Source organism: Phyllobates terribilis, unplaced genomic scaffold (genome assembly GCF_046119375.1).
Source record: "Phyllobates terribilis strain yellow unplaced genomic scaffold, ASM4611937v1 Scaffold_171__1_contigs__length_4068163, whole genome shotgun sequence".
Taxonomy (NCBI): domain Eukaryota; kingdom Metazoa; phylum Chordata; class Amphibia; order Anura; family Dendrobatidae; genus Phyllobates; species Phyllobates terribilis.
In genome coordinates, this window is record NW_027362931.1 from 1,133,331 (window position 1) to 1,146,221 (window position 12,891).

A 12,891-nucleotide genomic window follows, 5' to 3' on the forward strand; every position below is an offset into this window, starting at 1 on the left:
CCTCCATATCACGTGGGGAAGGAGATCCAGAGCAAACCCACTCTTTTGGCAGTCAGGCATGATTTTAAAAGAGGGACCAGCCACAGCAACTCCCGCACACCCTTGTGCATGCCTTCTCCAGACCCCCTGGAAGTGAAATCCAACACTTCAGGTCAGAAGTCTCCGGCATGCTCTTCATCAGGGCGCACCAATCCCAGGGCGTCCTGCACATGCGCAAGCCTGGGACATTGTTGGGGCCAGCAGGCATCCAAAAGGACTTCGGTGCTCGCATCTACATGAGCCCTCAAGTGACCAGCGGTGGCGCTTCCAGGACCCGACACCGGCACTATATACAAGGAGCCTTTCTTCCAGGCAAGGCCTGGGTAAGTTTCTCCTTTAACTTTCCTCTCCTGATTCTTCAGCTTCAGGTTCCCTCATGGACAGGAAACCAAAATGATGCGGGGTAGAGGTGCAGCCCTCTTATTCAGTACGCTTCCTGTCCTTATTGGGTGAATTCCCTCTCTCGTGTGGCACTGGTCATGGGGGAAAGGAAAATTTTAGAAATTGTTCTGGTATTCAGTGAGATATTAATGACAATCTTATTTATCAAAGGAAGTGTACTCATTATTCTGAGCAATTTTATTAAAAATTTTAAAACACACAGTGTACATGATTACACTTTCTTTCCTGTATGACTTCCCTCATGTCTAACAAGATACGATTTATTTACAAAAGATTTCCCACATAGTGAACATGAATACGGCTTCTCCCCAGTGTGACTTCTCTCGTGCATCACAAGACTTAATTTACCTGTGAAGGACTTCCCACATTCCAAACATGAAAATGGCTTTTCTCCTGTGTGAATTCTCTCATGTCTAACACATTTTGATTTCTCTGTAAAGCATTTTCCACATTCTGAACATGAATACGGCTTCTCTCCTGTGTGAATTCTCTGATGTTTTATAAGACTCCCTTTATCTGTGAAGGACTTCCCACATTCTGAACATGAATATGGCTTCTCACCTGTGTGAATTCTCTGATGTTTTATAAGACTCCCTTTATCTGTGAAGGACTTCCCACATTCCGAACATGAAAATGGCTTTTCTCCCATGAGCATTCTCTCATGTGTAACACATTTTGATTTATCTGTAAAGCATTTCCCACATTCTGAACATGAAAATGGCTTTTCTCCTGTGTGAATTCTCTCATGTCTAACACATTTTGATTTATCTGTAAAGCATTTCCCACATTCTGAACATGAAAATGGCTTCTCTCCTGTGTGAATTCTCTGATGTATAATAAATCTTGATTTATCTGTAAAGCATTTCCCACATTAGACATGTCTGATGTCTAATAAGACTCCCTTTATATCCAAAGCATTTCCCACATACTGAACATGAAAATGGTTTTTCTCCTGTGTGACTTCTCTGATGTATAATGAATCTTGATTTATCTGTAAAGCATTTCCCACATTCTGAACATGAATATGGCTTCTCTCCTGTGTGACTTCTCTGATGTATAACAAGTTTTGTTTTATATGTAAAGCATTTCCCACATTCTGAACAGGAGTATGGCTTTTCTCCTTTGTGTTTTCTTTGTGTCTGAGCTGAGCTTTTAGTAAGTTGCTTGTCACACTGAAATCTTGTATCCACTGTGTCACCTGGACTTTTGGTAACAATGTGAGATTGCTCAGGAGATTATTCCTCATGATTAGGAGGATTATAAGAAGGTGAAGTGCTGTGAAGTCCAGGAGGTGCAGGAAGGGTGATGAGGTTTTCTCCATTAGAGTGCTTCCTGATATCTTCTTTTTTACAATTTAGTGATAAACCGTTATTCTCACAAGGATTTCCTATAAGAATGAAAGATAGATTTGTGTTGTTAAAAAAATCATATCCAAAGAGATTTACACATTTATTTTCTGGATCTCACAATGAAGACCCTCATCAGTCAAAGTACCGGTAATAAGGTGGACAACTACATGCCATAACATTAACACAATGACGGGTAAAGTGAATAACACTTATAATCTGGTGACATTGGCACAAGTCAGGGGTGGCAGAGATTAGACGGCAAATAGACAGTTCTTAAAGGGGACCTGTCATCAGGATTTACCCCCTTAATGTACCACCAGTGACATTTCACTCTCTCAAGATTCCTATCTCGCCCTTAGTGTAGAAAAGTGTCCACACAATTAAAAATTGAGTTTTAATTTTACATTACCGTATGCAAATGAGATTGTCTAATCACAAAGGTGGGCCTCCTAAAGGTGGCCGCCGTAATCATGTCCACAGTATGCCTAAGGACTAGTGTTGAGCGAGTATGTTCTGTTAACCCTTTTGCCGAGTATGCTCGGGCCGAGCACCGAGTATTTATAGCTGCTCGGTGATATGGTTGAATCCCTCCCGTGTGCATGATTTGCAACTGTTTGACAGCTTTATTACATGTGAGGAATGTCTATTTCTTACACATTCCTCCCATGTAATAAAACTGTCAAACAGATCTAACCTTATCACCGAGCAGCTGTAAATACTCGGAGCTCGGCCCGAGCATACTCGGACAGAACATACTCGCTCAACCCTACTAAGGACATGATACGAACCCTTAGAAGAATGAAATAGCACCAAAGTCATATTACAGGGTTAAATCCTAATTACCGGACCCAGGGGAGTCCTTCTCCCAATGTCTGAGAAGAAAAATCTACAGAGGTAGAAAGTGGAACGATTCCAGTATGTCAGCAACCTGTAGTGCAAATGGGCCTCCATGTCCCCTCTGGAGCCTCCTTATTCCATTAACCACCCTACACCACGGAGCCTCTTATCCCCTGGAGCCTCCCTACACCACGGATCCTCCTTACCCCCTGGAGCCTCCCTACACCACGGATCCTCATCATCCCCTGGAGCCTCCCTACACCACGGATCCTCCTTATCCCCTGGAGCCTCCCTACACCACGGATCCTCCTTATCCCCTGGAGCCTCCCTACACCACGGATCCTCCTTATCCCCTGGAGCCTCCCTGCACCATGGATCCTCCTTACCCCCTGGAGCCTCCATACACCACGGATCCTCCTCATCCCCTGGAGCCTCCCTACACCACAGAGCCTGCTTATCCCCTGGAGCCTCCCTACACCACAGAGCCTCCTTATCCCCTGGAGCCTCCCTACACCACGGATCCTCCTTATCCCCTGGAGCCTCCCTACACCACGGATCCTCCTTATCCCCTGGAGCCTCCCTACACCACAGAGCCTCCTTACCCCCTGGAGCCTCCCTACACCATGGATCCTCATCATCCCCTGGAGCCTCCCTACACCACGGATCCTCCTTATCCCCTGGAGCCTCCCTACACCACGGATCCTCCTTATCCCCTGGAGCCTCCCTACACCACAGAGCCTCCTTACCCCCTGGAGCCTCCCTACACCATGGATCCTCATCATCCCCTGGAGCCTCCCTACACCACGGATCCTCCTTATCCCCTGGAGCCTCCCTACACCATGGATCCTCCTTATCCCCTGGAGCCTCCCTACACCACGGATCCTCATCATCCCCTGGAGCCTCCCTACACCACGGATCCTCCTTATCCCCTGGAGCCTCCCTACACCATGGATCCTCCTTACCCCCTGGAGCCTCCCTACACCATGGATCCTTCTTATTCCCTGGAGCCTCCCTACACCACGGATCCTCCTTATCCCCTGGAGCCTCCCTACACCACGGATCCTCCTTATCCCCTGGAGCCTCCCTGCACCATGGATCCTCCTTACCCCCTGGAGCCTCTGTAGCACCCCGAGGGTTCGGTTGCTACAGAGGTATTGCATCTCACCCAGATGTGCGATATCTCACTTCCAGGTAAGGATGGAGTGTGGCTCAGGACCCTAACACCCACATGCACTACACCACATTTCCGGGGGACAGCTCGACGGTGCTCCCATTAGTTATGCAGGCACGAGTGAGCATGTCCCTGGCTGGAGTGGGGGGAGGGAACACCTAGAGAAGGGAACCCGGTAGTGTGTGCGTGGGGGAAGTAGATCCTGGGTGCACTCTGTACAGGAGTATAAAGGGAGGCACCATCTTGGAAAGGGAGGGAGTTGAGAGAGGAGAAGACAGGGAGCAGAGCTGCTTTATGGGCTCTGCTCCACAGGCAGGCCCTGTCAGGAGGCCTGAGCCTGGAGGAGGGAAGAAGGAGGAAGAGGAGCAGACTGGGCTCCAGGAAGGACAGAGGGGACCCCAGGGGTGTGGACTGGCTGGTAGCCACCACACGCCCGCCGCTACCTGAGTAGGGGGGTCAGGTCAAGAAGATGGGAACCGGATCCCAAATTAGTGGAGGAGAGAAACTACCCTCAACTAAGAACCGGAGGCTGCGACATTACATGTGGAGCAGCCCCTCACCACACCCGCTAGGAATGCACCACATAGGACCTGGGAAACGCAGGCCAACGTTTGCCCACCAAGAAGGTCCGAGGCAGCTGGACATAAGCGTGGTCACTAGTGGGGTTGAAGACCAGAGACAGGGGACATAAAGGGGGTCCTGCAAAGCACTCCAGAAAGACCTGGGAGTTAACAGAGCCCCTCACCTGGTGAGCACAGCGCGACACAGGCGGCCACCTCTGCAGCGGTGGCCTGGAGCAGTAACTGAGTAACCGTGAGTAAAGACCCTGAACTGCACCACCAAGACTCCGAGTTGTCTTTGTTGCGCTCGTGTACCACCATCACCCCCATCATCTATCCCAGCTGCCCTGAGGCCATACCCCTCCCGTTGGGGGTTATACCACCACGCTGCACATTCTCATACACCTGGCCTCAGTGGACTGTTCTGCAGCGGCGGCTTCAAAGCCGCACTCAACGGGTGGCGTAGTCGATCAAGTTAACATCTACTGCCATAGACCGCCACTTAGTCTGACTCCCTGGGCACGGACCGGATCACCGCCACGAGACTACAACCCTAAAGAGATCCGGCTCCAGGTAAGCTCCCGCGTGCGCAACGCAGCGCGACACAGGCCCAGGGGCGCGTCACCTTTTGGCGTAGTCGGCAGGATTTCGTGCCCGCAACCACCGGGTACTGCGTGCCTGAAAAAGAGACTTTTAAAACTTACCATCCGCGAAGTTTTCCCGCCATCCGGCGCCATCTTCAGCCTTCTTCCCGCCATCCGTGAAGATTCCTGCCATCCGGCGCCATCTTCAGCCTTCTTCCCGCCATCTGTGGAGTTTTCCCGCCATTGGGCGCCATCTTGAGGACGCCGCGCGGGAAGAAGAGGGGCGTGGACTCCGAAAGCGCGCGAGAACTGAAGCCCCGCCTCACGTCCGGACGTTGCGTAAGGTCCTGGAAGGAGCCCAGCAGACGCCGACGTCACTGGAGCGCGACGGAAGGTCCTCGACCCTGATGATCAACTGCGGAGCCGCGGCCTATGGAAGAGGATCATCGCCAGGTAGGCCACGGTCCACCAGGGGGGAGGAGGACACCAGGAACGGACAGCAAGATGGCGGACCGGCAGCAGACTAAGCTGCCCAGCATCGGCAGCGCCCCAGCCGTCGCGGGCCCCGACCAGCACCAGGAGAAGACGCGTGACGCAGGAGCGGTCGCGGGAGCAGGTAAGAGGAGTCTCCCTGTCCCAGACGCTGCCAGCGTCAGCCTGCTCCCGGGCCACCCGGTGGAGCCGCCGATCCCGGGCGCTGCAGACGCAGACCTGCTCCAGACCCCGCAACAAGCCCTGCAGCCGAGCCTTCCAGACCTGGGCACTGCCACCACTAGCCCGCGCCCAGGCCCAACGTCGCACCCCCTGACCCCGGGCGTCATTAACAGTACCACTCAGACCCCGAGTACCAAGAGGGCCCGGACGGGTCTGAACCTGAGAAAGAGAAAGGAGCGTGTGGAGCACACCGTTAATCGTAAACGGTAAAAGAGGAGATGTAAATAGTTACCCGACCGGGTATAAGGACTGTTGTGGGACTGTTTCCACTAAGAGTGTGGTCCCCATTGGGACAGAAAGAGAACTGTTTCCCTTACCCCCTACCTGGCTGGGGACTGAGAACAGCCACCCCCTTTTCCCTCTAACTGGCTGGGGACTGAGAACAGCCACCCCTACCTGGCCGAGGACTGAGAGCGGCCATATCCTGTAAATAATTATGTGTTTCTAGTAATGTATAGGAGTCCTTGGTGGATTTACCGGGAATCCTTTGTACAGTTAGTGGAGCGTAACCCAGGATGGACTAAAAGACTGTTAAGGACTCGGGGCAGGACAGACCCCTACCTGGTTACGTCTCCCTGTTTTAGGAAAATGGACACCTGGTTGCAGAATAAACTGTGACCTGTTATAAAGAGACTTCTTCGTGGATCTGCTGCTAGAAATGTTTTATATGAAAAATTTATATGCTAGAATGTGTTACTATGAAAAAGAGTTCCAGAACAGTACATATGCACTTATACCGTTTAAGAGAGAGCCGTTCCCATAAAGGGAAACTGAATGTTGATACCTGTTATACTTGTTGTTTATGAAAAATTTGCATGTTCTAATGAATACCCTGTCTTTTGCTCAGTTCCAGCCCGCGGACGTGCTGGGTTTTGCCAGGGGGGAATGTAGCACCCCGAGGGTTCGGTTGCTACAGAGGTATTGCATCTCACCCAGATGTGCGATATCTCACTTCCAGGTAAGGATGGAGTGTGGCTCAGGACCCTAACACCCACATGCACTACACCACATTTCCGGGGGACAGCTCGACGGTGCTCCCATTAGTTATGCAGGCACGAGTGAGCATGTCCCTGGCTGGAGTGGGGGGAGGGAACACCTAGAGAAGGGAACCCGGTAGTGTGTGCGTGGGGGAAGTAGATCCTGGGTGCACTCTGTACAGGAGTATAAAGGGAGGCACCATCTTGGAAAGGGAGGGAGTTGAGAGAGGAGAAGACAGGGAGCAGAGCTGCTTTATGGGCTCTGCTCCACAGGCAGGCCCTGTCAGGAGGCCTGAGCCTGGAGGAGGGAAGAAGGAGGAAGAGGAGCAGACTGGGCTCCAGGAAGGACAGAGGGGACCCCAGGGGTGTGGACTGGCTGGTAGCCACCACACGCCCGCCGCTACCTGAGTAGGGGGGTCAGTTCAAGAAGATGGGAACCGGATCCCAAATTAGTGGAGGAGAGAAACTACCCTCAACTAAGAACCGGAGGCTGCGACATTACATGTGGAGCAGCCCCTCACCACACCCGCTAGGAAGGCACCACATAGGACCTGGGAAACGCAGGCCAACGTTTGCCCACCAAGAAGGTCCGAGGCAGCTGGACATAAGCGTGGTCACTAGTGGAGTTGAAGACCAGAGACAGGGGACATAAAGGGGGTCCTGCAAAGCACTCCAGAAAGACCTGGGAGTTAACCGAGTCCCTCACCTGGTGAGCACAGCGCGACACAGGTGGCCACCTCTGCAGCGGTGGCCTGGAGCAGTAACCGAGTAACCGTGAGTAAAGACCCTGAACTGCACCACCAAGACTCCGAGTTGTCTTTGTTGCGCTCGTGTACCACCATCACCCCCATCATCTATCCCAGCTGCCCTGAGGCCATACCCCTCCCGTTGGGGGTTATACCACCACGCTGCACATTCTCATACACCTGGCCTCAGTGGACTATTCTGCAGCGGCGGCTTCAAAGCCGCACTCAACGGGTGGCGTAGTCGATCAAGTTAACATCTACTGCCATAGACCGCCACTTAGTCTGACTCCCTGGGCACGGACCGGATCACCGCCACGAGACTACAACCCTAAAGAGATCCGGCTCCGGGTAAGCTCCCGCGTGCGCAACGCAGCGCGACACAGGCCCAGGGGCGCGTCACCTCCATACACCACGGATCCTCCTCATCCCCTGGAGCCTCCCTACACCACAGAGCCTGCTTATCCCCTGGAGCCTCCCTACACCACAGAGCCTACTTATCCCCTGGAGCCTCCCTACACCACGGATCCTCCTTATCCCCTGGAGCCTCCCTACACCACGGATCCTCCTTATCCCCTGGAGCCTCCCTACACCACAGAGCCTCCTTACCCCCTGGAGCCTCCCTACACCATGGATCCTCATCATCCCCTGGAGCCTCCCTACACCACAGATCCTCCTTATCCCCTGGAGCCTCCCTACACCATGGATCCTCCTTATCCCCTGGAGCCTCCCTACACCACGGATCCTCATCATCCCCTGGAGCCTCCCTACACCACGGATCCTCCTTATCCCCTGGAGCCTCCCTACACCATGGATCCTCCTTACCCCCTGGAGCCTCCCTACACCATGGATCCTTCTTATTCCCTGGAGCCTCCCTACACCACGGATCCTCCTTATCCCCTGGAGCCTCCCTACACCACAGAGCCTCCTTATCCCCTGGAGCCTCCCTACACCACGGAGCCTCTTTATCCCCTGGAGCCTCCCTACACCAGGGATCCTCCTTATCCCATGGAGCCTCCCTACACCATGGATCCTCCTTATCCCCTGGAGCCTCCCTACCCCTCGGATCCTCCTTATCCCCTGGAGCCTCCCTACACCACGGATCCTCCTTATCCCCTGGAGCCTCCCTACCCCTCGGATCCTCCTTATCCCCTGGAGCCTCCCTACATTACTTGTCCTATATGCAGCTGAACCTACTGCACATGTGATACATCCGCCCCTGCCCAAAACACTAAATATATGTCCTTAAAAATTATGTTTAAAGGGAAACTGTCCGTTCCCTGTGCCCCCAGAACCCGCAGCAGCTGTGTCTGCAGATATAAACTCTCCGCCTAACATCTCTATTACATTAAACACACAAACAGATCTTTAGAAAAAGTATTGTATTTCTAAAGTTTATGATATGTAAATGAGGCCTTTGACTTGTCGATGAGGCGTTCGTGACCCCAGAGCAGTCGCCCCACTTAGCATGTCATCACGGCTTTGGGGGCTTGAGAACATGACAAACCTACCGCATGCGCGCGGCTTCTCCTCCTCACTGCATTGAGCCTCTGACGCCGGGTGTACGCGTCCCATTACTGAGATAGGAGAGGACGGTCACTACTGGTCAGAGTCCATGTAGATGGGAGGAGCTCGGCCTCTAGCCCCGCCCTCCTCTCCCCTCCCCCTACACAGAATCTTATCAGGAGCGGCCGTCACCTCCGATCTCAGTGATGGAACAATGTTTCCTAACTGAATAGAGATTTTACCCCGGAATCGAGAATCCTGAGACGGAAGAAGAAATACGCAGATTTCTGTGGAGACTCCGGGGAGAAAGTTTCCTGTTTCCATCTCGTCTATTCTTACAATTCATGAAGTTTATTCCTCTTATTCTTGTGTAATAAAGACTGATCAGGACGTTGTGTATATTATATGGGAACAATGAGGAATACTGTCACCATGTAACAATACATCGCTTATGGTTTATGGCGCCAGGATTTGGTAACACAAAAATGTCTGAAAAGAAACAAAGTATTTATTGTAGAAAAGTCCTAAAAGAAAATGAAATAAATATATTGTTATTGGCTTGGATCAGTTGTATTACCGCAGTTACAGCGACCCTCCACCCCGGGACTGAACACTACACATTTCCCTGTACAGTCCCCTATGGGGTCCTCTGCCCTCCGCTGCCCCCTCAGATCGGTGGTCTCTTCCCCCGGCTTCCAGGATGGTCAGTGCAGTGGTATGGGGAGGGCAGTAATACGTCTACCCCACCCTCCCCTGCCTTCCTGTGCTGTGATCTATGGGGCAGCGCCACATCCTAGTAATCTCCCAGCAGTCTGCGGGGCGTCACCAGTTACAGATGTATTCTGCACCTGCTTTCATTGCTCCTGTTTGTCTTTGGTAACCTTGTCTGGCTTCCATAATACCCCGGGATGACTTAGGCCTCCATCTACAGGACCATTCTTACTCGGCTTCCTGATTCTGACCTCGTCCCGCTTCTTGATTGTCTAGCACCTGCCATCTTTGGGTCAGATCTGACATGTCGGCCTTCTTCTGCCAGCTCGCTCTACCAGCCAGCACTACTATGTGGAGCAGCCCCGGTGTCTGTGCTGTAAGTCCAGATCACTGTACAGTGGTAAAAAGATGGAAGCCGGGAAACCTCTGGGACCGGCTGTATGGAGACTGTGTGTAAGCGCCTTATTATTAGGAACTGCCAGGTTTCCTCCATCGGTTCACCGTTACAGGAGGCAAATGGAGGACACAAGGAAGGGAGTCTATATATGATAACCGTATAGTCACTTCTCAGTCTCAGGGTGGACGGTCGTTTTATCACTCAACTTGTGCAGCTCATGAAGAGAGAAAAATTCTAAAAAATAACAGCAGAATAAAGATGATAAAGTAACAAGATGAGAAATACAACTCATCCCCCACAAAAAAGCTCCTCATACAGCGAGGTCAGTAATGAGAAATAAACCATCAAGAATGGAAGAAACAATCCAACAGAGGCCGGACAGACATCTGTCTGAGATGGTGAGTCCTGCATTGAGCAGGGGGCTGGATACGGGGACCCTGGAGGTGGTCCCCTCCAACCAGAACATTCTAGGATTGTAAGCTGTTTGGTCATTTTATCTGTAAATCATTTCCCACGTAGTGAACATGAGTACGGCTTCTCTCCTGTGTGACGTCTTTCATCTACAACTAGAGTTGATTTTTGTGAAAAACATTTCCCCCATTATCGGCCTTACAGACACATTTTTTCTTTATTGATTTTTATTTTTATTTTTTTTTATATACTTTCTCGTCCTCTCATTTCCGGAGTCATAATGTTATTGGTCACTAAGCTGTGCAGTTCTCCTGCTATTCACCCTATAAATGTAAGGAAATACTGACAACTGGGCGTTACCATTGTTCCCCTACATTGTCCAATCAGCGCTGAGTGTGAGAAGTGTGGGGACACATGTATGGAGAACGGTGACACCCGGTTATCATGTCATTCATAAATGTCGGAGGAACGGCCGGGAATCTGAGCAGCAGTTTCTTTCTTTGGTAACAATTCTTGTCGGAAAAAGAATTTCATCCAATTTATTGGTAGAAAAAAAAAAAACTTAAAACTTTCGGAACCTGGATGAGGACGTCTTCTTACCTTCTTTTGGTAATTTATGTATTTTACTGTTGGAAAGAGAATTATTTATTGAAGTTAGAGGCTCAGATGGGGGGACGATTCCTAGACGACATCTTGTTTGTCTGGAGAGACCGAGAGTGAAGATTCTTCTAAAGGGACGTTCCCAAAATCACAATGTGCTCTTATAATAAAGTACACCCTGGTTATTGTGAATATAACCCCTGTATAACATCTGGCCTCTCCTGCACATATCACCCCCTGAGTATGCCCCCCAGGATCTATATACCCAGCAGTTGAAATTGTAACCCATACATACCGAGGAGCCACATGTTATATACTGGGGGGTGGGACAGGGCTGGATGTTATACACCGGGGGGACAACAGGGCCTGAAGGAGATGCCAGAATGCAGTGATTAATGCGTGTGGCCCAATACTATTCTCCATATAGTGAATCTCTCCATATTACAAGATTCACCATAAATGAGACGCTGACAGGGGATATAATCCATGCATGGTGAAGGGCGCCCCCTCTGGGTAGTATTTAGTCTCCATGTTTATACGTTGGTTGAACTAGATCTCAAAAACCGACATGATGTAAAATAACGACACCTCTAGATGCGGCCATCGCAGCTGTTTGTAGATACGAGCTCCTAATCCCTTTTATGATGAAGCAATTCTCCACCCGGCACAGAGGACTAAACATCTGTCATGTACGGTCACCTACCTGGTGGCCTCCGCTTGCCTCCGACTGAGACCTGTGCTCTGGTCCTCCTACATCCAAGATGGCCTCCATAGAGGCAGAGGGACGACAGCCATATGTCTGACCCACACCTCCATAGCATGGCACTTACTGACTTACCATAGGGGTCTTCATGCCATCGGGCGGCCGGCCTGGATGAGGAGGGACCAGAACGCCGGCCTCAATGTCGGAGGCAGTGGGAGGCAAACAGAGGCGACAGGTAGGACGACTCTACATGTGACATGTGTCGTCACTCGTCAGCACCAGGCAGAGGCTGCTACATCCCCGAGATCCATAGGACGGGAAGATTCATAACCTGGAGGACAAGCTCAGTCATTTATATGGCAGCAGGGACTTGTGGAAGAAAAATATGGACGTAAAGGATGGAAAGAATATTATAGAAAGTGAAGGAAAACTAATATGTGCTTCCTAAACCATTAAGAAGAGGTGTGAAGGAGGCCCCGTTATTCATCGGTGCACAGCCGGACTCTACAGGAGCAGCCGCGCCATCACCGGACGCTTCTGCTGTGATAAGGACAGCAGATAAAGCTTCACTGCACCGGAGACTCCACACAATATCACACACCGGTCATCATCATCATCACACGCCGATCATCATCATCATCACACGCCGGTCATTATTACACACCTGTGGAAACATCTACCGGAATCTCCTCCTTCCCGTCACTCACACATGGCTGATCCCTCCTCGTCATCGCTTCTTCTTCTGTCTCGTCCTTCACTTTATTCTTAGTTGGATCTTCCTCCTGATATATCAGATGTAACAATCAGCACAATACAAGAAACCACCTAAATCTGTGACATCCATGACCTCGATCAGAAATGTCCCCCCATATACAGATCCGGTACAGGGCTCAGCACAGTCTACCTGATGACTCTCCGTGACATTGTGATTCTCCTCTGGACAGTCCTGGGAATACAGAGGACGTGGATATCTCTCTGGTGGATTTCTCCTCCTGAATCCATCTGTAGGAAACACACAGTGACGGAATAGATTGTGTCATGTGTGGCAAAGTCACTGGTAAAGTGATAGAGGGAAGATATATTTCATGGAGGCTATTAGCTTCTGTGAATTGAAACCATGAAATTTGCTCCAACATGTTATTTGCTTAAAGAGGTTAAACTTCCATGTTAAAAGGGAGTGTTTTTTG

General features: G+C 50.8%; 1 protein-coding gene across 1 annotated transcript in view; it reads right to left on the bottom strand.

The window, feature by feature from the left end:
- Positions 1 to 532: 532 nt before the first annotated feature.
- LOC141212380 (uncharacterized) overlaps positions 533 to 12,891 on the bottom strand; it is a 62,561-nt gene continuing 50,202 nt past the window's right edge. The window contains exon 3 of the mRNA XM_073664930.1: positions 533 to 1,293. Within this exon, the coding sequence (XP_073521031.1) occupies positions 653 to 1,293 (641 nt within the window). The 3' untranslated portion in view covers positions 533 to 652. The remainder of the gene's footprint in view (positions 1,294 to 12,891) is intronic.